Here is a 24,701-nt window from a genome sequence, read left to right on the forward strand (position 1 = left end):
TTGCTAGTCAGGTCATTCTCTTACCAAATACGAGACCTCGGGACGAGCTTATGCGGGCAAAAGTTCCTCCGCCCCAGGATACTCCTTTCCCCGGGAAATCCCATTGTCTCATGTTTTGGAACTAAGGATAGGGAATCGGAAGAAATAATACTCTAACTGTCCCCTAAAATGGCTCCGGTAATTTCGGCGCAGAGACTTGAAACAGTCCGGCGTGTCCAACGAATAATGTCCATAGGATATTCAGGCATGGGTGCATGGTAAGTAAAGCCCATAAATTAAAGAACGGAGATCGCTACCAGTTCAGACCGTTAATTGATTCTGCTCAGGTGTCTTTTCCTTCCATCAACAGTCATTGGCTTGTCCCTCACCCCACAATATGTCTCTTATGACCGCACGACATTACTTCTTATGCGTTGCTTTGGCGCGCAGGCCATGACTTGTGGTCTGCTTCTGGGGACGGCTACCATGACCAAGCGAAGCTTCACTGCTTTTGGTCTCGCCATGATCCCTTATCTTACATTCAATGCTTGGTTTGGTATTGGTCCTGGGCAAGGCATGTTTACGCCATTGTTATGGCTCGACTTTGTTGGGAACGTAACATTTGGCTTAGGTTCATTATACTGTGCTAGCCTTTTGACAGAGACCAAAAAGGACTGAAGAACTGCCAGACCTAGACATACTCCAGGATTGGCTTGGCAAATTGAATAATAATCTTGATCAATACATCCATTTCCGCCGACGGGAAGAGTACTGTGAAGAAGAGCGGTGGGTATTGAAGGGAGTGATGATTTGCATCCCTTTGCCCATGATCCGTGTGGCATACTCCTTGATCTTCATTATAACGGTAAATATGGCTCTCAATGCTATCAAGGGCAACTCTACTGCTTTTTTTATTTATGACTATGCTGCCTGGGGTGACTATCATCGGCGTTTGTACATATGTCATCGGCATAAAGATTTCACCGATACGCGAAGGCGTAAGGCAGTTTCCGCAAAGAGATCAGGAAAGTCAGCGAGACCCTTCTATAGAGGTGAACCTGCCCCTTTTTCGTTGGTAGGGCAGATAAGCAGCTTCCATCGTGATGCTGTGTATACATGTTTAGAGCAACGTTTACATAATAGTATTGCTAAAAAAAGGACTGCTAAACCTATGTATCTCACCTTATCATATCGGCTATAGCATTGAGTACAAACAAAATGAAATGCATGTCTCTGTCAGAGGCGGTCGATCTGACACGGTCGACTCGATGCGGAATTGATCCACGGTATTAAGGTTTGTGAGTCGGAAGGTCTGCTACTTAGTTCCGCTTGTTCTTCTAACCTGAATAGATAGTCAATCATAACTCTACCCGAAGAATAGATAATGGCATAATAGCTTCCACGTGGTTCAAGATGAATCGAAAACACTAGTTCTCAAGAGATAAAATATACATGCCCAGATAAAAGGCTGTGATGAATTTGGTGTTCCGGCTCAAAGGGAATGCAAATTTGTCAAAAGTGAAGATCAGATCTTAAGGATTATGTCCAATCTTCCAAGATTTTTGCTTTCATTCGTTGGCTCTGTTCAAAGACGCAACAGCGGCCGTCCTGATACGAGATACAGTTAAGCTTCCAAGCAGTCGTATGAGTTTGTTGAACTTGAGATTCAGATCATTCTAACCAAGGCATGAGTGATACATGTGGGGCCCAGAGAAAAAACCAAGGGTAGACTTCCGTGCCCCAGACTTTTCCCCGCGAACTAGGTACTTATGCGGGGTAAACTCACGGTGACGCCAAGCTAAAATATCTTCGCCGAGCTTTTTAGCCGTCGGCAATATATTTGAACGAATAGTAGAGGGTATATGGGGATCACGTTGTTTCTGAGGGACGGAAAGGTCCCGTTGCCTCCCCGAGGCTCATCTTTGCACCCTCTGGATAGCTGTGAATGTATCTTGGCCTAGGCTTTGCTATATTTCAAACCGCGGCATGTTTCCGTCTGACTTTACTTCCCATATTCTTCTCCCTCAGCAACTCTGGTGAGAACGAAACATTATTGACTTCCCTAGCCCAAAAAAAAGATGTCAGAGGATATCATCACCGAGAAGAACGATGTTAAGCATGCCGAGTTCGCAGAGCTCGATGAAATAGATCCAGCTGCAGAGAAGAAACTACTACGGAAGGTGGATCTTCACGTTGTTCCTGCTCTCTTCGTTCTGTTTTTGCTCGCCTTTCTCGACCGCGTCAACATCGGAAATGCCAAAATTTTTGGTCTCGAAGAAGAATTGCGAATGACTGGCTCACAGTATAGTATCGGACTGATGATTTTTTTCATACCGTGAATTACACCAATCAGCCACAGGGAATGTCGAACACTGACGCCCAGAATAGGTATATTCTTTTAGAGGTCCCAAGCAACATTATGATACGGAAGATTGCACCTTCAACTTGGCTCTGTGGTATCATGTTTCTCTGGGGTGGGTTCTTTTCAAACAGATAATCGAATGAAGTCTGATCACTGAATATCAGGGATCGCGACGATTGGCATGGGTTTAATTCGGAATTTTGGTGGCTTGATTGCCATGAGACTTCTACTGGGAGCCTTTGAAGCAGGACTTTTTCCAGGTAATGATGATACACATTATCTCCAAGTCATCATTCGCTGACTTCAAGTAGGATGTGTCTACCTTATATCAATGTACTACAAACGTCATGAGCTTCAATGGCGCATGAGTCTATTTTTCTCGGCTAGTATTCTCGCTGGCGCATTTGGCGGACTTTTGGCTTATCTCATCGCGAATCTGGATGGCAAAGGTGGCTATGCTGGTTGGCGCTGGATCTTCATTATTGAGGGTCTTTTGACAAGCGTGGTTGCCATCTCTCTCAAATACTTTGTTGTTGACTGGCCTGAGACTGCAAAGTTCTTGACTGAAGAAGAACGCGTTCTGCTCTCTCGGCGGCTGACCGCAGATGTCGCAACAGCCAAGATGGACCGTCTTGACCGTGCTGCGAACAAAAGAATATACGGCGACTGGAAGATATGGTGCGGGTGAGTCGACTTTGCCATTAATCTCCGAAAATTAGCAGCATCCCAATACGTCCCAAAAATACTGACCAGTAGTAGCACCTTGATGTACATGGGAGCATTGACAACAGGATATGCATCGTCATTCTTCCTTCCGACAATCATCAAAGAGCTTGGGTTTACTTCTACGGCTGCTCAAGTCCGCTCAATTCCGATATTTGTTGTTGCGGCTGTCCTATCTCTCACTGTAGGCTGGGTTGCAGACCGTGTTCGTCATCGATATGCCTTTATCATGCTCGGGGTAGCATTTGGTACGGTCGGCTACTCTATTTGTCTAGGCCAAAATGGTCTACCGATTGGAGTGAAGTATATGGCCTGCTTTTTTATCACCAGTGGTGGCTACATGGCACAGCCTGTCACTTTAGTGTGGCTATCAAACAATGTTGGAGGTCACTACAAGCGATCGATATCCTCGGCATTGCAGGTTGGCCTTGGGAACTGTGGAGGAATTATCGCGTCCAATGTCTTCATATCCAGTCAAGCACCTCTCTATCCAATCGGATACGGGGTAAGCTTGGGTATGCTTCTCATGACGAGTATCACAGCGACGGCTTTCTTGTTTGGCTTGATTCACGAGAACAAAATGAGGGATCAAGGCAAAAGAGACTGGAGACTGAGAGAACCAGATCGAGAGATTGAGAATATGGGGGATGATCATCCGCATTTCAGATTCACGATGTAATTCAACTTTCTGGAAGCAAGAATATCCAGTCTACGTAGGAGAAACATGATGCGGGAAAGATGTTAAAGGGAAGATTGGACAGTCGAGCCGGGCGGTAGTACGGATCAAGATCTCAGCGCAGGGATTATGATTACCTAATGTCCATCAACTTGACAAAGCCATGTGACTATTAGAGCAGGCTCCGTCGCCTGAGTGCTGTTAACTGGGAAGAGATTGTGGGGTCACCTGTACGAAGGTGGATCTGGCAAGTATCTATATCCTTTGAGTGACAGGAAAAGAAATCCGCCGGCCTTATTTCGCAGCAAGGCCTCACACGTGAAGATGTAAAGCTTTGCAGCCACACTCTGACTTTCAACAAACTCTAGACCTTATTTGTCCGAAATACAACGCTTTTTAAACATAATTTACATCAATATTATAAGGTGAACCCTTTCAAAACAAGAGGAACGGCGGAAAATTTGCAGAGAGATTGTATGGTTGCCAGATGAATCATTTTGGGGCACGAGTTCTAAAGGGAAAATTACCATCTGGCAGATAATGTGTCTTAAATTAGATCTTCCTTGCCCCATGTTTCTGAATTATCAAAGAGAAAATTGCTCCAGGGCAGATTATAGTGGTCGATGATTGGTAGAAGGGAACAAACCACACCCGGGTTCTTTGAATGTCTCAGAGCTCACTCGCCTCGAGGCGCATTGTTGCACATCATGCGAAGTTTCAATATTGAGCCAATAGAAAAATCACCACTGTCATAAGTAGCCACGTTGGTGACTGCCAATTTGTGAAACCTACTCGTCAAAGAATTCGAGTCAAGCCTTGGCAAAAAGTGAACAAACCTGACACCAGCGTAACAAAGGGCTTTGGTGGAAACCGGTTAAGCAACTCGAGAATCTTCGAAACTTGTTTCAAGTGGCAGAATATAAGATGAACTTTTGCTAGTATACACATGAAGAGATCGTCAGTGTATTTATTTCGGATACGCGAATGAGAAGCGGAAGATTAAGAACCATGGCATGTCAGATGGCTCCTAGAGTAACACTGGAAGTGATTCCTTCAGTTGAGTCGACCAAATCTACCTATTCGTAACAAGGCCCCCTTGCTATGCCACAATAAGTTAAATAGAAAAAGAAAAAGAACACAGAAGACAAAGGCCGATTTTTAATCTGCGTAATTCAAGTCTCACGAATGGACATGTGCTGCCTTTGATGATTCATAAATCTATTCCTCTCTTCTTCTTCAATTTACTCCACATTAACACTTGCAAACTTCTGTATAGTCAGCAAGAAGCCGAAATGCGGGTCCCAAACCGGTTCTTGCGACCACTATCGGGATCGCTGATTGCGAAAACATGGGTAGCCGCACTAGGAGTAATAGTTCACGATGGAGCTGAGGGCAGAAGCGAATCTACCACGGATGCCGACCCAGGCATCATGCTTGCAGTTTCTGCCGCGACTTCAACTATTTCAAGTGAGACTTCTTCTACAACAACCACTGTCTCCTCTTCCGATTCATATACAACAACGAGCACCTCCACAACTACCACATCTACCGGAATCACCACTCACACGATTCAAGTGGGACCAAAAGTCAGCCCCCACGCCTATGTTCCGCAAAACATCACGGCGAACCCGGGTGATATTCTGGTGTTTGAATTTTATCCTACAAATCACTCTGTCGCCAAAGCAGATTACCTTGCACCCTGTGTCCCAGCGAGCTCTGGTGAATTTTGGTCTGGAGAGTTTAACACTTTCACCGAGTCTAATGGTGAACTTGTTGGTCCAGTAAGTCAAGGATGTGGAATATATGATTGCCTTGTGGTCGATTAACATCTCTCCCGCCAGGCTCCCACCTGGTCCATTACCGTCAACGACACAGAAGTATGCCTCCCTCGTTCTCAGAAATACAACCCAGCACTAACAGGTGATAAATCTAGCCTACATTTTTCTATTGCACTGCAATAGGATCATGCAAAGACAATGGAATGGTTGGCGTCATAAACCCAGTATGTATGGCCTGGTAACGGATCAGAACCGATATCTAATAGTCCACTCCAGAATTTAAGCCATACTTGGGAAACACAGTACAAACGAGCACTCACATACCCTTACATGTTACTCCCTGGCCAACCTATGCCTGCCGAATCATCTGACTCGGGCTCAAGCTTCAGCTCATCTTCTAGCGATTCCACTGAGCACGGTCTCAGCACAGGCGCAATCGCCGGAATAGCAGTGGCATGCATAGCCTTCGTCGGGATCTTAATTGCATTATTCTGGACTCTGGGTCGCAACCGCATTTATCAAAAATGGAGGTCCTCAGAGGTCGGACGGACTGAACAAACAGCCCGATGGGCTCTATTCCAATCCCACGGGACTGGTGATTCACCAACTCAAAAGAGCGAACTCGACAGTAGTACTGTCCACATAGCACCGCGAGCTGAGCATAGCCATTTTTCTAGTTCCAAGCCTAGCCATTATAGGACTCCTGATCCGGATCATCGGGAGGATTCGGAAGCTACAAATACCCGCTCCATGTATGGAGCGCTGGCACTGCAGCGTGGCTCTGGGCAGTGGAACTGGGATGCTGCACAGCATCCTCGTAACCAACGGGGGCCGAGTGAGTTAGATGCGACCAGTTTGTCTCCGCCACAATATCAGTTGATCAGAGATAATCGGTGATGTATCCTCTACTTGACCAAAGCAGTGGTAAAATTTTGGAGCTCTCATTTTGGATGATTTTGAGTAGATCGGGGCCTTCTTGGCTATTTCCTATATTTTGTTGTCTTGATTTTATTCACATATCTTGTTATAGTAATTCATTGAGATATCCTGTCACGGGGGAAATTATATAATTTCTCGAGGCATGCGAATACTTTGAGTTCTTCTGTTTGGATTTTTCATGATCAAAAGATGAAACAGACTGTGCCACAGAGATAAGGGACTGGCTACTTCACGCGACAAGGCAGAAGGAGGGGTGGAACCACGCAAAGGAAAGCCTTGCGAGTCATGTAGGAAATACTTCAAATTTCTGACCAATACGATTCTCTGATTAAGCAACAATATGACGTGTCGATTTACGCGCTGGGGCTATGTACATAGGTTCCTGGGATAGGTGCAAATGAAACTGGCCCAATCAACCAATCAACTACTGCAGCTGAAACAACAAACCAACCTTCGGGAAGGACATTAAATGGGAGCATGCAGCCACTCCTTTTCTCTTTTTTTTCTCAATACATACCTCCATTCGCGTTTTTTTCATTCACCTCGCTTTTAGCAGTCATTATTATTATCAAGGCCTGAATTGGAAGCCCTTCAAATTCCTCTTTTCAAACCTTACGGCACCCGGACCACGCATAATCACGCCAACATACATCCTACAAAACCATGCTCGACTACATCCGGGGCTGTATTTTCGGAATGCTGGCTGATGAGCCAGACCATCCCGTCGAATACCGTTCTCCCGAGTCCATCGCTTCCGATATCGTCACTAAGATTCTGACAGCCGATACTCTCGAATCACTCCACAAACAGCTAAAGGAGGAAATCTCTATCGATAGCTGGTCCGAGGCCATCGCGAAGGCTATACTGCACGGCTTGGAGACTGCAATCAAAGTTGGCACGGAGATGGCCAAGACAGCTGCTGACGCAGCAGCTAAGAGCAAGGATGCTGCTATCGGCTTCGCGACCGATCATCCTGTGTACGCTACATTGATTGCATTGGGAATTTTGGCCCTGTTGACGCCGTGGGCTCTAGAAACCCTCGGATTTGGGGAGTTAGGTCCTATTGAGGGCACTTTCGCGACATGGTGGCAAAGACGATACGCCGGGTATGTACCCAAGAGGGCTTTGTTTGGATACTTCCAGAGACTGGGAATGCAATGGCACTGGACTTTCTGAATGAGTTGTAGCCATCGGCGTCAGCTCATTCCATTTCATTTACATCGCACATCATCTTGAGGACATAGATTCATGAACATCTTTGGAATATGAATATTCAGCCTAGTTCGTAACTATCAGTCCATCCTCGTTCACTTTGTCAGCCCACTCCATCCAGCTACCATCATAAAGTTTCATTTTCATCTTGTAGCCGCATACGCGCAGTGCTAAGCCTAAGGCAGAGGCAGTCACACCAGAGTTACACGTCAAAACAGCAGACATGTTTTCATCCACTCCGGCCTTTGCAAAAAGATCCCGGAGCTCATCCACTTGTCGAAGACATTTGTTATCCGTCAGAAAGGAGCTTAGCGGAATGCTCACCGCGTCCGGCATATGACCCGGCCGCAAAGATGCATATGCGGCTTTATCAAGGCCAGAAAATTGGTTGAAAGGCCTGGCGTCGAGAATCTGATAAGGTCTTTCATTGGATTGCGCAACGATGTCGTCACGCAGCTCCTTGAAGGAGATAATTTCTCCTGGACACAATGATTCACCAACGAAAGCGGTCATTAAATCAGGAGATAAAGTGCTCGAGAGCCCTCGTAATTGACCACTGGAAGTTGGGAATCCTTGTTGAACATATTGAGGAAAGTTGTTCAAGACATGCACATTCTTGAACCCGAAGTTGAGGAATGTCCACGCGACGCGCGGCGATGAATATAATCCAATTTCGTAGGTATCATAAACAACGATAATATCTTCCAAGCCAATACCGAGGTCTTTCATGCAGTTGAAGAAATGTGAAGCTGTCGGCATCATTACCGGATACTTGGAACTGGTATCGCTGATGGAGTCCATGTTAAAAAAGCTTGATTAAGGTTGTCAGCTGCAGGTTTCAGATGAGGTCAATGCCAAAGATCGGCGTACATAGAGTTTGGGATATGTTTTGACACGTAAGAGGCCAGTGTTGGGCTTCGGCCAGCAGCAATTGGAACAATGCGTTGTTTTCCCGGGCTCTTTGACACGGCATCGTGAAACGCGGATGGCGAGATAAATAGTGCCCCAAGGGGGGTCTGAGATGACGCTCATCATGTTGGAGAAAACGTCATAATACACTCTTGTGGAAATAATCAGAAACAATTGTATCTGACTTTGGTTTTCGAACAAGAGGCGAGCGAATTAGGTGGAGAACTTTTTGCGGCTCAGGTGGGGTGTTTTGCCGACATCGGGGAAACTGGCTGAGGTGGGAGTTGTTCTCCACTAGACCACAAATTTGAGTCGCGCGCCAGCACGGGTCTTTATCAATAGACTCGCTTAACCTTGAAGCCACTCATTATGCGATAGGTCCCTGTATTCTGGATACAGGGTCAAAAAAGCAGGATACAATCGTGGAATTTGATATACCGACAAAAATAGATAATCCACACTTAAAGCTTCATCTTAGCATGCTGATACCATGATCCCTCGCCACGTAATCTCATCTCTAGCTATTCCCTGCTCTTGAAAATCAACTCCATAGGTGCCGCAACTAACGTGAATGCGTCACGCTTTCCACTCCAGAAGGATGCTTCACTAAATCCAGATACGAAAGAAACATCGTATCGAGTCAAGATCTCGGCGGTGACTCGGCGGATTTCAATTAATGCCAGCTGTTTTCCAACGCAAATATACGGACCTGGAATGCATTAGTCCTTGTTGGTTTTACATAGTAGGAGACGTACCAGCTCCGAATGGAATAAAGGCCGAGGCGTCCTTAACGAGTTCAGGTTCCGAAGTCCACCTCTCTGGCCTGAACTCGTCTGGAAAACCGAATACTCTTTCATCTAGTTCAGTCCAAAGAGTTAGAAGTGGAATTCATTGGAGTTTTGAATGCAATTACCTCTGAATAGTGCGTGCATAGGCACCGCGACCATCACGTCGCCGGGGATGTATGTCTCGCCTATCTGGAGACCTTCGGGGGGAGTAAGTCTCTGCAGCCCCGAGGGGATTACTGGATGCAGACGCAGGGTCTCATTTATAATAGCATCGAGATATTTTAGTCCTGTCAAACGATCGGTGGATAAATCTGGTAGCGCATCTAATTCTGATTGAAGTGATTTTTGCAGTTTGGGGTCCCTTGCCAGCTCAAAGAACACGTTGGTCAAAGTCGCTGCAGTTGTGTCACTAGTGCGTGCAATTAGTCTCAGAAATCAGCATTGGCAAATTAATAATGTTCTACCTTCCAGCAACACTGATGAGATATGTGTCCCCGTGTAGGTTAAGATGATCTTGATCGGTCTTGGCGCCTTGTTCAAATGCTTTCAGAAGCCACGAGAAGACATCTGGGCGGCTTGGGGGATTCTAGATAGTAAATTAATGAACGATACTCCGCGCTTCTTCAAATATTGTCGTGAACTTACCTTGATGCGATTTTGGACTTTGTTATCAAGCCACCCCCAAAATTTGAGGTAGTCTGCATTGATACCAGGGATACGCTTAAAGAAGGGGAACAGCCACATCAAATGACTGAACAGTCCAATCATCTTCATATCAGCATGCAGTTGGTTAAGAAAGTACTTGTCCTCATTATCTGCGAGCATGTCAAATGACTTTCCGAAGGAAAGATCCCCCATCACGTCGATGGAATAGAGGTTGAACCATTTGGTCATGTTCATCGGTTTGTTCAGATCTTTTTCAATGGCCTGAATGAGCTGTGCGGTATAGTGGGCCACGCGAGGCTCGTAATCACGCAATGCTGTCGATGTTTTTCCGATTAGTACATCGGTCGTATCAACGCTTGGTCCGTGTTACCTTGTGAGCTAAATCCCTGATCCCAGGTCTTTCGTCTTCTTGCATGAGATGCCTTGTCCCGGTCGGTTTGGACTGAAACTCGAGGCTCGATACAGTTGTACCATGGTCCTTTGAGGGTCTTTGCCTGTGAACTGTAGAGTAATTTCACCGCGACTGGATCAGAAATCGAGAGTTCTGTAGGGCCTTGTTCGGCGAGAGTCAGCGACTCTGAATGAATCCTTGAGGGGGACATGGCACTAACCAATCCGCACGTAATCACCGTATTTCTGATGAAGCTTTTGTGTTTCTTCGTACAGACGAAAATTTTTGGCGGACAAGAAAGTGATGTAGAAGTTCGAAAGTCGCGCAAGAAATGGCCCAGGGAAATCATTTAGTCGATGCAATGCGCCTCGATAAATGAGGATGCTACTGTAGACGCCTAATACATGATATGCTATAAGTCTGAGGGACCAGTTTGGGGTTACTGGAAAATCAATTTTTTCCAAAATACCGAGGTACTCCACGCTGACCAATATTGCAGAAACAATGGCGTAATTAATCACGACAGCTGGAGCCTTCGTGTCCCACTCTCCATGGCGGTAAAGTAGAGCATGAAAACTGATGCCGGTCAGGCCAGCGACGACCGGCAGTGCATCAAAGGAATTCAACGACATGGCGGTAAACAATCATTCTAGAGTCAGTGTGGGAGGGGTTAATTAAAATACTCCAGCTTTCATTCCCCTCAATCATAACACATGCAGGACGGCTGATGCATCCTGCAATGCGATATGTCTCCTCCAATCAAAACCGGCCTAATGAAAATTGTGGAGGACTTACTGATGAAGTGGCATTTCTAAGCGAGCTTGGTATTTTTTCATGATAAATCAAACCTTCTGTGTAGTTCCCAGTTGCTTCCTCAAAGAAGTAACATTCTCCCTTGGAGCCATTGAAGCACGGCCACCCGGCCATCGAGCGACTTTCCTTGTATATCCTAACCCCCTCGAACTCCAACATGAGCCATGGTAGGCACCGTTCTGCCCAGACTCCCGCTTTGTCGAGAATAATTGAGCTGTGTGACCGTGTCTTGACAGAATTAAATAGCTTGAGATTTGCCCCAACTAATCATTAATCATCCCTGCTTTTTTCCACGCTTCGGCAACACAAAGCCGATTAATCTGCTCGCTTCTTTCTCTTCTGAACCACCCCCTCAAATTTCGTTTCGGTCTGTTTACTTCCTCGTGGTTTGCCCTAGGTCAAGATGCGTCATCTAGCTCGGCTCTGCCGTGTTGCTTCATTGAGTGACTTCTCGCCGCCCTTTACGATAGAAAACCTTGCTGCTTCTTTTCCTTTCCACATTAACAAAAACATCCATCATGGCTTTTCTTATCATTCTTTCACCATCACGTGTCTTTCTACGCCTGATAGACTCACGATCGGGGTGTTTCATCGCACCAGCTCAAGAAACTCGGCAAACCGAGCATCGCAATACTAATATCGTTATAACGATTAACCCCACTTTAGGATTGCACATTACGTGATCGCTTGGAGAGCCTAACGTGTAAGTTATTGATAAATAACACGTAGATTAGCCGTTGGCGGCAGATTTCTCTGAAGAATCTAATAGACCATATCCCAGAGGTATATGCATCGTGGATCGTTTGGTGGATCTACGTGCATCCTAGATAGGTATCAAGTTGACTGGATTGGCCTGCCCAGGTAGCCACTGCGCTAGTAAGGACCATGACTCTAAGAAGACTTTTAGTGATTCTGCTATTACCACTTCACCTAAGGTTTGAGATCTGTGAACCTTTCACGTACCCACTTCCCCAGCGCGGCTCTTGACCTCGACAAGCTCCTGGGATCATTTGCTGTCATTGATAATGTAGCTTACTTTCGGCCATTTCAAATCATTCGAATTATTCATTTGTACACTGCATAGACCCCACCAATAACAGAGAACAGTTGGCCTTACCGAGCACCTCGGAAGGATCGTGACTCGTGTGCAGATAAGTGGGGTCGATCGCTCCGCATATTCTTATCTTGGCATGAAATCTCCCAGCATGTCCCGTAGCATAGATCTTTTTTGAATGGGCCGTCCCGGGAGGTGCCTTGTTAAATAGAGATTTGTTACTCGAAGGTACTTGATCTATTAATAGAGCAACATCTTGATGGTCAGCACAGACAAAAATGCTCCAACCCGCGGCAAGATTGGCCCACATGCAATAATCGGAGATCGTGAAGTTGGTGAGCGGGGTTCCGAGGGTAAACAAGCAAAACAGACGAGCAGAAGCACAGATCACAACATTTCGGTCTATCACTTTGCTTCTTTCTCAACATCCCAAACTCCACTACAACGATGACGTCCACAACAGCAATCGTGTCTCACGAGCCTAAAGAGTTCATGAAACGCGAATGGACCCTCGACACAGTCGCTCTCAGGCCCCCAGGCGACGATGAAGTTCTTGTAGAGATGCACGCCTCGGGAATTTGTCACACAGATATCCTCCTCTCGTCCGTTCCCACCGGTGCGGTTGGTGTTCAATATCCGAAAGTTGTCGGCCATGAAGGTATCTTCGACACCCTTAAATTCGAAGCTTACCCTGCAGCTATCAACAAGCTCGAGCAGATATCTCAGTAACACGTATTATAGGTGCCGGTATCGCTCGAGCAGTTGGCAAAAATGTCCAGTCTGTCAGCGTGGGAGATCCCGTTCTTCTATCATTCAGCTCCTGCTCTACATGTATTCAATGCCAAGAATCACACCCCGCATACTGCGATACATTCGGTTATCGGAATTACGTCGGACACCAAGAATCAATGTCCATGGATTCTGACAAAAAGGTTTGGTCCCAGTTTTTCGGACAATCCAGCTTCGCAAAACATAGCATTGTCAACAAGTCTAGTATTGTGAATGCTAAAGACCTCATCAAAGATCTTGATGAGTTGAAGCTGTTTGCACCACTAGGTTGTGGCTTTCAGACGGGCATGGGTGTTATTCAGAATATTACCATGGCTGTTCCGGGGGATTCTGTCCTGGTTACGGGTCTTGGTGCTGTTGGGATGGGGTCTGTTATAGTAAGTATCCCCGGTTATTTGGTACCGTATTCAGGATTAAGGTCGCTAATTTAGAAGCCAGACCGCGGCAATAGTGGGATGCAAGACCATTATCGCAGTTGATCGAGTGAAGTCTCGGATCGATCTTGCCAAGAAACTTGGTGCTACACATTCTATTGATACGAGCGAGGAGGGCTTCACGACACTAGACGAAGCTGTTCGAAAATTGATCTCTACAGGCGTGTCAATTGCTATCGATGCTACCGGTGTACCTGCGATAATTGAACAGAGTGTTCAAGCTACGCGTGCTCGTGGTAAAATGGTAATTGTCGGCGCACCACCAACGAATTGGGACTTGAAAATCCGAGGCGGGCAGCACCTGAACGTGAGTCTAAACCTTGGTGTAGAGATGCTGGATGGAGGTAATGCTAATCTTCATCATGTTTTTAGAGTGGGCGCTCTATTATGGGGTGTGTTGAGGGCGATTGTGATCCCCAAACTGTGAGTCTTTTATGATTTATTGAAGATCTCAGGCCCCTTGTTAATCTGGTTCCAGGCCATTCCGCAGCTGGTAAAGTGGTACCGTGAAGGGAAATTTCCTCTTGAGTCATTTGTTCGCTACTTTGATGTGAGTGGACTCATGATTGTTGTCAGTTTATGCATAGCTGACACAAATAGGCTACGGGCTATGAGACCGCTGTTCATGGTTTGGAGACTGGGGAGGTTATCAAGCCAGTATTAGTGTGGAAACACTGAAAAGATTATATGATGAACGAGCTTATGGTTGGACTCTAATTAAGGAAGTATTTGAAATCCAAGCCGGGCGAGCTTTAGACCGATGACGCAAAATGTTATTTCAAAACATAGGTAAAGACTGACTATAGATATGGGAAATCTCGGACTTTCAATAGCATGGCTCACGGTGCTAGCATGTTGGAAAGTCCTACTAGTTGAACAAAAGTAACCAATTATGCTTGGTTAACTCACTATAGTCTCCTAAAAGCCCTGGGTTCGGCTACCTCCGCGAGCAGTGGTAGTAGAAGAACCACCAGGAGGAGAGCCACCGCTACCACCGCTACCACCGCTACCGCCACCGCCACCGCCACCGCCACCGGAGCTTGAGCTATCATTCTCAACACCACCCTCCTCAGTGTAGTAAGCAGCAGGGGTAATGTTAGTGCTTTCTGTAGAATCAATGCCAACAGTAATCCAAGCAAAAATACCATCAGACACATCATCACCAAGCAGCACGTACTCCATGAACGGATCAATGGTATCAGCCTCTTCGGAGAGAATGCTGTCATTGGCGTTGGTGGTCAAATCCTGAGTGTTGGTGGAGTAGGGGGATGTGGCCTCGACTTCAGTGATGAGATCTTGGTCGAAGAAGAGCTGGCCGACATGCGAGGAGTGGGCAGTGTAGAGGCCTGAGAGGGTATCGTTTGCGAGGACGGTATCATCCGAGGAGTGAGTAAGCACTGAAAAATGAAACATATTAGATCTCTTTTGCTAAAGGTGGACATGGTGAGGTGGTGAGTGATGATTTAGTGTCTTACCGTGAATGTGAGTAGCACGGCTGGTGTAGTGACCCGGGAAAATGGACTCAAACTGCACGACACCATCACTGTTGCTTGGCTGGATACCGCGGAGGAAAGTGGCGTCGAGATTGGCTGCGTCGTTTGAATTGCCGTTTCCGTTAGCCTGGATGCCGGAGTACACACCCTGTTACATTCGCAATTAGAATTAAGTGTTTCTTTCTGACTGGCAAGATATATTGGGACTTACGGTAGCGTTGCAGTGCCAAAGATCCATATAGATGTTGGGCAAAGGCTCGCAAGTGTTCGTGTCAAGGACCTGGATGTCCATGTACAGTGGGACACCACTCTGTGTCTCAGCAATGTTCTCACGAATCAACTCGCCAGAGACGTCTAAAACTTATCAGCCAGGAACAATTGGTCAGATGTGTAGGAAGACTTACAGTAAGGACCCTGAGTGACATCCGGTCCCAAAATGCAGGTAGCCTCGGATCCGAACAGGATGCTGGCATCAGTCGACATATCGACGTTGGTCAGGTTCGACTTGTGCGAGGTGTTCACCACGGTGTCAAGGTCGCGGGCTTTGAGGTAGCGAGGCTCTGAAAAAAAAATTAGCTTTGCAATATGACCTCACTGTATGTGAACGAAGTACCGTTATTGAGACCACGGCGGCGACGGATGTGCTTAACAGCGTGCTCGCGACGAGCAACATTCTTGCTCTCGAGACCACGCGCCTTGAGCTTTGCGGCACACTGGGAAAGGCTACGAGTCTGGATGCTAGAGCTCTTCAAGAAAGCGGCACGCTCAGCAGCTTCAGCCCTGACATCGTGGCCGGGGTGAGCGGAAACGAGACCAGCCAGGCCGACCAGGCTGACGGTAAGAGCAGAGGTGAGTTGCACCATGATGTCTCGTATATTGTCAAGAAATTGGGAAAGAATGAAGGGAATTGGACTCCTGCGATAATGATGGGATAGACATGTCTCCGGCCCTTTTATACCACGAAACCCGTCTTCTCTTGGGGTACCCTGTCCACGTAGTCGTACCCAGACCGCAGCAGGGCATGATACATCAAACAAGGCTAAGAGGAGCTGACGAAAGGTATGGGGTTGCCATTACCAGACCGCACGAATCAGAATCTCAACATTTCTCATCTCCAGGGTACTGAATCCCTATTTCATATACCGGACCCGCAGTGGATACCCAATAGGTGGTCTGGGGAGACCTAGAAGCCGGATAAAGAGCCAAAATAGTGTATAGGAAGCCGATAATAGGTTTCGGTATTGAGCCAGTCAAGCAACTCCCGGCAGATGATTGCGAATTTTAGCCTCGGATGATCCGTGATAAATCAGGCCGCCGATCATGATCCACAGGGGGGTGTGCCAAGGGCAAGTTGACGAGTCATGCAGCGCACATCCTCAATGGAGGGTTTTAAGGACGTGATGATCCAAGTTTGTCGGCATAAATGGGCTCGGAATGTGGAGGATGGCCATAGTGATCTGCAGTGATGACGAGTCTTCAGATATCAATTGGTGGTTTTCAAGTCTGAGATACTCCAGAATGTAATATCGGTGGCTTGGTTTGGTATAGACCATATGGTGTGTTTCCAAATTGGTCAAGGGGGGTTAACTGAAGCCGTCCCTTGTTATTAATTCGGGTCTTCTGATATGCTGATCATCCTTGCTGCATGTGCACCAGGGTTAGCTACTAGGCCCTGTTTTAGGGTCTGGTCCCTGATGGCGTCTTCACTTCGCCGTGTAGTATGCGGAAGCATACGTACCCCTTCTTGGCGCCCCCGCTGTTGGCAAGATGGCACCTTGCCAGGCAATCACCTTCCACCGGAAAAGTTAACGGCGCATTTAGTGTTAGCAGTGCCAAGGAGCTTACAGGGGTACGAGGTATTTTTTTTCTCAATCAAAATCAAATTGAGGCACGTGTTGTCAGTGTGTGATGCCATATGTAGCGGTAAAACGTCGGAGGTGTATAGTGCTGCCAAGGCTGCGGAAGCTTGGCATTCGCGTTCGTTTGGAACCATGTAGAATTTATGCTAAATGAGCATCATGATTTTAATCACGAATTAGCGAATAACCAATTTGAAATGAAGCCCATGAGATGGCAAGGGATTTTCAGAATATGATAAAATTAAATATAAACGTATAAGTACATTGAGTCACTAGATTCATCAACCAGAGTAACAGTCAAACATCAACATCGTAGCATAGCACATGAAACATTGGTATTTCCGCTGAAAGTGGGACCAGCCAAAAAGCAAAAAGAAAGGAGATACAGGAGGCGTCGCCGAGTGAAAGTTGCCACGGCTTAGACCTCTTGGTGGCTGACAACAGGAGCGAGGGCAGCCTTGTCAAGGGTAAGGCCCATCTCACCAGCAAAGGTGGAGTGAGGCTTCCACTTGGAGGAAGTCCGAGGGGTAGTCTCCTCCATCATCTTATCGACCTGCTCCAGGGTCAATCCCTTGGTCTCGGGAATGAGGAAGTAGGTGTAGACGAAGGCGCAAGTGCAGAGAGAGCCCCAGATGAAGAAGACCTTGGGACCAAGGTTACCCTCATCACTGTAGACCATGTAGGGGGTGATAACAGCAATAATGCAGTTCCAGAGCCAGTTGGAGGCGGTGGAGAGGGCAACACCGCGGGAACGGATGGGCAGAGGGAAGATCTCGCCGATCACGACCCAGGCACCGGGACCCCAGGTGCTGGCGAAGAAGAAAATGTAGATGCAAATGAAGGCGATCATGGCAGCCACGGCCTTCTGGTTATCGTAGTCGGTGACACCAAGGATAGCGACGATGAATTGGCAGATAATCATACCAAGAGCACCCCAGAGGAGGAGAGGACGACGACCGAACTTCTCAATAGCGTAGAAAGAGAGAGGAGTGGAGCAGACATTGACAATGGTGGTAATGATGGACAGGAGGAAGGGGTTCTGGATCGTGCCAAGCTGGGAGAAAAATGTGGTTCCAAAGTAGAAGACGAAGTTGACACCGGTCCACTGCTGCATCATCTGCAAAGAGGTACCAAGGATGGTGCGGCGGAGGTTGCTGTTAGGCTCCCAGAGGGAGCCACTGAAGCAGGCGGCCCAGCTAGCGAAATATCCACCCTGGGGGGTAGCTTGGAGCTCGTAGAGGTGGTTGGCCTGGATCTCGTTGAGCTCGAGGTTGATGAAGTCGGAGTCAGGGGCCTGTCCGCGAACACGGGCAAGAACATCACGAGCAGCCTCCTGGTTTCCCTTGCGAATGAAGTAACGAGGAGACTCGGGCAGAAACAGAAGACCGGTACCAAGGATAAGAGCCCAGATCATCTGAATAGCAATGGGGATACGGTAAGAGCCAGAGTCGGTGCGGTTCTCAGTAGCATAATCGACGCAAGTAGCCAACATCAGACCAATGGTAATGCAGAACTGGTATGAGGAGACAATGGCACCGCGGACCTTGCGAGGAGCAATCTCAGACATGTAAAGAATGATAACTGCAGACACAAAGCCGACACCGAAACCAGCAATCAGACGACCAGCGACGAGCAGACCGATGCTGCTAGAGGCAGTCTGCAAAGCGACACCAATGAGGAAAACAACACAGCCAGCGATGATGGTGATGCGACGACCGAACCAGTCAGCCAGATCACCGGCCAGGAGAGCACCAAAGAAGGTACCAGCGGAGAGAATGGAGACGATGAGAGACTTCCTTGAAGCAGGAATAACAAAGTTGGCGGGGGCAGTCTTGGATTGATCCAGGCCCTCAAAGGTAGAGATGAAGTAGTCCATGTCGAGCACACCACCAATGTATCCAGAGTCATATCCGAAAAAGATACCGCCAAAGGCAGCAAAAGCACACATCAAGTAAGTCTTGAAGGTGACAGGGGCCTCGATGCGAGCGGCATCGACGCCCCCGATGGGGGAAACAGCACCACCGGGCATTTGATCGAGATCAGATGTAGATATGATAATGTGTGAAGGTATAGATGGGGATGTGGATTGGAAAAAGTGTTGTCGAGTGATCTTAGTCAGGAGAGAGATAGTATAGAAAGAAGAGTAGGTTGGTTGTGATGATTGTATCGAAGGATGATGGAGAAAAGCAAAGTAGAGGGGGAAACATGGTGGTTTATATCCTCGAGACAAACGCCCTATAGAACCATCATCCCCGCAAACGAAAATAGCAAAAGAGAAAAAAATAATTCCCCAGACCAAGCTAGACGGTTCCGATGTTTCGGCCCAAGAGAATGGTCGTCCGAAGCGATGCCATACCACGGACCGAGCTAGAATTAAGCCCGCTAGGTCGAATTGAGCTTAACGTGGACAGAGATTTCCCCGAGAAGCGTAGAACCATGTGGTCCAGGAACCTGGGGAAAGGCCTGGACGCAGGTCACAAAGGTGTGGAAAAGACCCTGCGCCAATGAAAAGCCACCAAAAATAAACTTGGCCAAACAGAATCTCGGGTCCAAGCCGAACTTGTCTCTCGGGCCCCCGGAGTCTGTCCCTGAACCGGACGTGAAGCCCGTGGCAGCTCCACGCTGATTGGACAATCTCCCGGGCTCAACTGCGCCACAACCCGAAATACTTTTTTTTCGCGCTTTTTTTCCCACGGCGTGACCTGCTTTCCTGCGTCTCGGCCTCAATGCTGCTCGGCCCGCGCATTCTTCACTAACAACTTGATTTCGCATCTGCTTAGCCACACCCGAGTCTCGTGATCTGATCGGGTGACTCGACGAACCCACGGCTAAGTCCGTGACTTTTATTTAGTAATCCCTGTAGCAGATCGCAGCCCATCCGGCACTAGCTTTAGCTCTAGCTTCAGCTGTTACTTTACTGTCGCTTAAGGTGGCCCTGTAGCCGACCGCACAGAACAAAACACGGCTGGCGCACGGTTTAGATTCAGTACCCGCCACAATTTAGCGAACCATCTTTCGCCCTGATTATGGCTTGTCACGAACCGTAGAAACAAGGTTTCAATCTGCTCAATAGGGCTTTTTCTGGAGACCCCGCCCCGCATTGGTCCACCCCCAAGGGTGAAGAAGAGTCTACGCGGGGAGATGGACCAGTAAAAAGTCAAATCGCCCTACTATCGTGTGGAAAGAATAGGCGTTGGGTTGCATCCGCTCTTTGCCATGTCTTGGGAGAGGTTATTAGCGCACTCCTTGGCGCCTATAGACTAAACACTGTCCCGCAAATTGAAACGCCCACGTCCCCTTCTAATACGAGCTAGGGAGTTTTGGGAATGAATAGTCGTCCGGCGTGAGCCGATAGGAGGCTTAGGGATATGGCGTAATTAAGACCCTCAAGCTCAGGAATTGGCCTTTTTGGCGTATTGGGCTGTTGGCCTGTATAGGGTTACTTCGATGATTGGTAGAGATATTATTGACTTGGCAACTATAAACCTTTACATGGCGATATAAGGCTTCTCCAAGTTTCTTGAGAGATTTCCGAGGAATTTGACATCGGGTGATCGAGTATTTGCTATGTACCAAGTTCCCGAATCCCGGGGATCCCGGGGTTGATGATTTTCTGACATCGGGATCTCTATCCCCATGTTTTACAAATGAACCGAGGATCCAAGACATCCCGGTGAGAGGTTTCCGTTAGAGGAAAACTCTGCAAAGCCGGGGCCCCAGAGTAAATCATCGGAACCGAAATTCGCCAAGGCAACGATTCTAAGAGTTTGATGGGTCGGCACTTGCCCATATGTTTTTCGGTATACCTTGGTAGGGGAAGAAAGTAAAATATACCCCTAATTTCTTATTTCTGTTTAAGGAATATGCTAAATATGCTTTCTCTCACATAATGATGACTTTTCTTTCACCGGTGCCTCAAACGGCTCTCCTTCTCCGAGGTTTCCACTGGTCACTCATTCCTCCTTGAAAAATTCCAGGAATTTCACCTGGAGACTGCTCACAACGTCCCCTCTCGCCATTTTGCGAGAGTGTTCACGAAGTCCTTCACCCCCGTCCCCCAAATAGAAGCCCGGGCGGCCTTCGCCGCTTGCTCTTGATCCATTTGGGCGATCGACCCTTCCATGTTCATGTAGCTCGGGGTGCAGAGCTCACCACTGGCGAGACCACGGGCTCGGAGCATGACCTCCAGAGCCCCGGCATCCTCGTCAACTCTCTTCGGTTCAACTGTGAATCTAGGAAAACCTGGAGCTCCAGGGGATCGTGACCGGACCTCCTTGTCCACCTTGGACAGAATGCTTGCGACGTGGGTGGCGAGCTGGTCAAGCATGTATGGGTAGTTTGCACTGGTCGATGCTTGCCACGGCCCGGAAAAGAACAAATTCGGAACCTCACTACTCATCACTCCATGAAGAGTTGATATGCCTTCCTCGAACCATTTGTCATGGAGAGACTGACCGTCACGTCCGGTAATAACCATCTTTGAGCAGTCGAACGCAGTTCCGAGATGGTGTCCGGTGCAAAACACAATAACGTCCAGGTCATGTTCGATCTCGTTTGCCATGATGCCTTTTTTCGTGAATCCGCTAATACCGCTTCCTTTGGTGTCAACGAGAGTGACATTGGGTTCATTGAAAGTCTGGAGAAACACATTGATGAAGCATGGTCTCTTGCACCATGAGTAATACCAGGGGGTGAGCTATGCGGCCGTCTCTGGGTCGTGGACGATATGCGAGACTCGGTCACGAATTCTTTTCTGGTGCTCAATGTCCTTTTGGATTGTTTCCTCCAGATATTCAGGCTCAAGGTTAGACGGACTACCAATCAAAGCGCTGTATGACTGCATCTTGGACCATTCGTCGTTGACCAGGTTCATTTCTGGAAGAGAGTTATCGTTGGAGAGGAATGCGTTGAAGTTCTCGGCGCGTTCGCGCTGCCATCCTGAGCCCATGCACTCACTTTCTGCATGAGTAATTTCGTTGTCGCGCGGGAACACAGAGGCGGCAGTGTATTGAAAGACAACAGCTTCCTTGGCCCATTTTGTTAACTCGGGAATAAGCTGAACAGCAGTTGCTCCAGTGCCGACAATTCCGACCCGCTTGTCCTTCAGTTTGATCATCTCTGGTTTCGCTCGATATCCACCGGTGAATATGTAATCCCAGCGCGCGCTATGAACCATCTTTCCGTTGAATTGATCCATGCCCTCCAGATCCGGTACATTGGGTGTATGCAACAATTCAGTTGCGAGGTAGACAAAATCTACCTGCAGCAATGCAGTTTCATAGGATGTGTTCATCTTCACATTTCACATAGAACACATATCATCCCATACCAGATCAGTAACACTGGTCCCGAAGGAAGTCTGTCGAGCAAGGTTCCACTTCTTGGCAATTCGAACAGCGTGCTCCTGGATTTCGATGCCACCGACGTATTTCCCACTAGGCATGTATCCTGTTTCCTCGAGCAGCGGCAGGTATATGTAGCTCTCAATGTCACACTTCAAACCTGGGAACTTGTTCCAGTGCCAAGCACCGCCGAAGTCTATGCCTTCATCCACAATCTTGATCTCTTCTGCAGTGCAGAATCCCTTTTGAATCAGACGGACAGCAAACAAGAGTCCTCCAAAGCCGGCGCGGACGATGAGCACCCGCCATTTGGTCATGTACCAGATTGGATCATTTCCTGGAGAGGGCTTACTGCCGCCCAGCTGTCCTTCGTCTGGATGAAAATCTTCGAATTGGTTGATGCCATCAGGTCGCAGTCGTTTCAGACGTTCAACTCGATACTTCTCTTTCACCTCATCGTCAGACATCGTTGGTCCCAGATCGTGAGTACTCGAGCTGGGAGTTTTCCCCATCGGGTATCGAGTCTTGGCTGAGAAGACATGATGGCCTTCAGGGAAGTCTATTCTTTTGCTTGAACTGGAGAAGAAGATGATTTCAGAAGAAGCAGAGTTGGTTGTGGGAGAAAGAAAACTCCGACAGGACGTGAAAAGGTAAACGACCCATTTAGGCCAAATCGTATTGAAAGATCGTATTGTCGCGATGTCGTCGCACAGCTGCGATGCTCATATACCCTGTGAAGCTCATTACGCTCAAAAGTACGCCGAAATGGAAGTGGGCATTATCAACGCTGCCGTCGTGCTGTCTAGGTCCCAATAGCATTTATTCTATACCTTTCATGCTCCGACAATCCTGTAATCCTCAGGCGATGCAATTTGGTCTATTCTTCAAGCCAAGCCATGTTGCAACGAAGATCAAATGGTCTTTCATCCACATTTTGGAGCTGATGGTTGTTCTTAGTCCCACACCAACCCCATAATCACCAGAGCCGCATCTCAATCGCCGATTATCGGCCGGCATCCGACAAAGAAACAAAACCGCAATCTTGGAGGCAGCTGCCAAGATTTTGATTATTTTATCCACCTTGGTAATACCCCTTGAACCCAATCAGGGCAATATTTGACGAAGGTACAAACCGGATTTCCCCCGTAGAAGTAAGATCGCCAAGCGCCAAGACCCAGCCACGGCAGCACTGGCGCTCCCATTCGACCGGACAACAGACAGAGTAAGCACTAACAATGTAATCTTGGACCCTTCGGCTAGTCCCGAGCAGGCAGGGCTTCAAGCCATAGGCCCTCGAAGTCTTTTACCGCTCATTTTCCGGCGTCGCGAGCCCTTTCTCGTCCGTTTGCCCTGTGCGACAATATCTCTCACGTCTAGAGTAGTTCTTTCTTTCCTGTTTTCCGCCGGCTTGGTAGCTGCAGATGCAGTGGGTTACTTTGATGATATATCCATTTGTCCTGATTCAAAAGGGCTTTCAAAATGTTATGATAAGGTGGAGACTAGCTGGAGTAGCTGTGTCAACAAGAACTGCGCTGAGGGTGGTGCAGACTGCTACAACTCTTGCAATGGGGACAAGACGTGCATGGAGTCACAATGTCCGAATTTAGGGATCGATTGTATGAGTGCTTGTTCGTGCGTTCAGGCTGTTGACCAGATTGACTGTATTGCGTCAAACTGTTGGAATCAGGTCCGAATCACAACTCCAATTCAGCTATGCATAGACCTCAGCTAACCGATTCTAGCGAATACCAACAAACAATCGAAGATGTCCTCAACCTATGTGTAAAGCCAGACATGGACCAGCTCCCTTTCTGGCCCCCGCCTGACGATGCTGCCTCTGGATGCTCCTGCAATATAGCCAAGGTGGATAAGAAGGAATTATTGATTGCGGCGCAAATGACCACGTGCACGAATAATGAGACCAATCTGGACCAAATGTCTTCTGTTGATGCCATTACGGATTATGGCCAGGCTTGTCTTTGCTGCGCAGAAAGTGCGATTGTATCCACGTACGCATATTATACCTTCGACTTCGCTGTCTATCCCAATACTAACATCTTCAAACAGGATCTGGGATACCTGTCCGAATACGAAACCCGCTCTCCTTGATGTCGACGGATGGAATAACACTTTGCTCGAGCCGAACGGCTGGGCCTCCTGTGGTGAATACCTCGATGCGTATGATTGTGCCGGTGATCTAGGCTTTGGTGCTGAGGACGCGGGTGGAACTACGACTTTCTACAAGCCGGGTGGTTTACTGAAGAATGGAACCGGGACGCTCTACAACACCGGTTCTCTAACCACACCCGTCAGTGGCGCTACATTCACTTGGACATTTGGAACGATTTTGCATGCTGTTACTGCTGTCTCCACGGATCATGTGGTTGCCACTGCTACGGCTACGGATTCTCAAGGTCAAACTGCGACCTCGACTCAGAATGGTGCGACTAGTACTGATACTGGTATGGCTAATGCTCAGAAAACGCCCATATGA

General features: G+C 47.7%; 12 protein-coding genes across 12 annotated transcripts; 6 read left to right on the forward strand and 6 right to left on the reverse strand.

The window, feature by feature from the left end:
- Positions 1–225: 225 nt before the first annotated feature.
- Positions 226–657, forward strand: N7484_001192 (uncharacterized protein; the record flags this gene model as incomplete). Its single annotated transcript, XM_057111612.1, has 2 exons — positions 226–257; positions 327–657. 2 exons carry the CDS (start codon positions 226–228, stop codon positions 655–657), a joined length of 363 nt encoding a protein of 120 aa, XP_056976349.1.
- Positions 658–2,057: 1,400 nt separating this feature from the next.
- Positions 2,058–3,743, forward strand: N7484_001193 (uncharacterized protein; the record flags this gene model as incomplete). The annotated part of the gene is made up of 5 exons (XM_057111613.1): positions 2,058–2,281; positions 2,368–2,453; positions 2,506–2,601; positions 2,653–3,025; positions 3,101–3,743. 5 exons carry the CDS (start codon positions 2,058–2,060, stop codon positions 3,741–3,743), a joined length of 1,422 nt encoding a protein of 473 aa, XP_056976350.1.
- Positions 3,744–5,032: 1,289 nt separating this feature from the next.
- N7484_001194 (cupredoxin domain-containing protein) lies at positions 5,033–6,415 on the forward strand (the record flags this gene model as incomplete). Its single annotated transcript, XM_057111614.1, has 4 exons — positions 5,033–5,521; positions 5,582–5,617; positions 5,674–5,742; positions 5,795–6,415. 4 exons carry the CDS (start codon positions 5,033–5,035, stop codon positions 6,413–6,415), a joined length of 1,215 nt encoding a protein of 404 aa, XP_056976351.1.
- Positions 6,416–7,120: 705 nt separating this feature from the next.
- N7484_001195 (uncharacterized protein) lies at positions 7,121–7,633 on the forward strand (the record flags this gene model as incomplete). Its single annotated transcript, XM_057111615.1, has 1 exon — positions 7,121–7,633. One exon carries the CDS (start codon positions 7,121–7,123, stop codon positions 7,631–7,633), a length of 513 nt encoding a protein of 170 aa, XP_056976352.1.
- A 102-nt stretch (positions 7,634–7,735) lies between these two features.
- On the reverse strand, positions 7,736–8,470 carry N7484_001196 (sulfurtransferase; the record flags this gene model as incomplete). The annotated part of the gene is made up of 1 exon (XM_057111616.1): positions 7,736–8,470. The coding sequence occupies one exon, from the start codon at positions 8,468–8,470 to the stop codon at positions 7,736–7,738; it is 735 nt and encodes a 244-aa protein (XP_056976353.1).
- Positions 8,471–9,099: 629 nt separating this feature from the next.
- Positions 9,100–11,055, reverse strand: N7484_001197 (cytochrome P450; the record flags this gene model as incomplete). Its single annotated transcript, XM_057111617.1, has 8 exons — positions 9,100–9,287; positions 9,334–9,435; positions 9,492–9,775; positions 9,831–9,952; positions 10,012–10,346; positions 10,403–10,585; positions 10,644–10,820; positions 10,893–11,055. The coding sequence occupies 8 exons, from the start codon at positions 11,053–11,055 to the stop codon at positions 9,100–9,102; spliced, it is 1,554 nt and encodes a 517-aa protein (XP_056976354.1).
- A 1,682-nt stretch (positions 11,056–12,737) lies between these two features.
- On the forward strand, positions 12,738–14,191 carry N7484_001198 (NAD(P)-dependent alcohol dehydrogenase; the record flags this gene model as incomplete). Its single annotated transcript, XM_057111618.1, has 6 exons — positions 12,738–12,948; positions 13,032–13,456; positions 13,518–13,820; positions 13,886–13,936; positions 13,992–14,063; positions 14,114–14,191. The coding sequence occupies 6 exons, from the start codon at positions 12,738–12,740 to the stop codon at positions 14,189–14,191; spliced, it is 1,140 nt and encodes a 379-aa protein (XP_056976355.1).
- Positions 14,192–14,431: 240 nt separating this feature from the next.
- On the reverse strand, positions 14,432–15,869 carry N7484_001199 (intradiol ring-cleavage dioxygenase; the record flags this gene model as incomplete). Its single annotated transcript, XM_057111619.1, has 5 exons — positions 14,432–14,910; positions 14,989–15,154; positions 15,218–15,360; positions 15,411–15,566; positions 15,620–15,869. The coding sequence occupies 5 exons, from the start codon at positions 15,867–15,869 to the stop codon at positions 14,432–14,434; spliced, it is 1,194 nt and encodes a 397-aa protein (XP_056976356.1).
- A 1,414-nt stretch (positions 15,870–17,283) lies between these two features.
- Positions 17,284–18,894, reverse strand: N7484_001200 (sugar porter family MFS transporter; the record flags this gene model as incomplete). The annotated part of the gene is made up of 1 exon (XM_057111620.1): positions 17,284–18,894. The coding sequence occupies one exon, from the start codon at positions 18,892–18,894 to the stop codon at positions 17,284–17,286; it is 1,611 nt and encodes a 536-aa protein (XP_056976357.1).
- Positions 18,895–20,862: 1,968 nt separating this feature from the next.
- N7484_001201 (uncharacterized protein) lies at positions 20,863–21,426 on the reverse strand (the record flags this gene model as incomplete). The annotated part of the gene is made up of 1 exon (XM_057111621.1): positions 20,863–21,426. One exon carries the CDS (start codon positions 21,424–21,426, stop codon positions 20,863–20,865), a length of 564 nt encoding a protein of 187 aa, XP_056976358.1.
- A 135-nt stretch (positions 21,427–21,561) lies between these two features.
- N7484_001202 (uncharacterized protein) lies at positions 21,562–22,719 on the reverse strand (the record flags this gene model as incomplete). Its single annotated transcript, XM_057111622.1, has 2 exons — positions 21,562–22,125; positions 22,195–22,719. The coding sequence occupies 2 exons, from the start codon at positions 22,717–22,719 to the stop codon at positions 21,562–21,564; spliced, it is 1,089 nt and encodes a 362-aa protein (XP_056976359.1).
- A 749-nt stretch (positions 22,720–23,468) lies between these two features.
- N7484_001203 (uncharacterized protein) lies at positions 23,469–24,701 on the forward strand (the record flags this gene model as incomplete). The annotated part of the gene is made up of 3 exons (XM_057111623.1): positions 23,469–23,875; positions 23,950–24,216; positions 24,275–24,701. Coding segments are annotated over 3 exons (1,101 nt in total), but the record flags the coding sequence as incomplete, so codon positions are not given.

The sequence above is a fragment of the Penicillium longicatenatum genome (genome assembly GCF_028827895.1).
Source record: "Penicillium longicatenatum strain IBT 33135 chromosome Unknown contig_1_segment0_segment0, whole genome shotgun sequence".
Classification (NCBI taxonomy): domain Eukaryota; kingdom Fungi; phylum Ascomycota; class Eurotiomycetes; order Eurotiales; family Aspergillaceae; genus Penicillium; species Penicillium longicatenatum.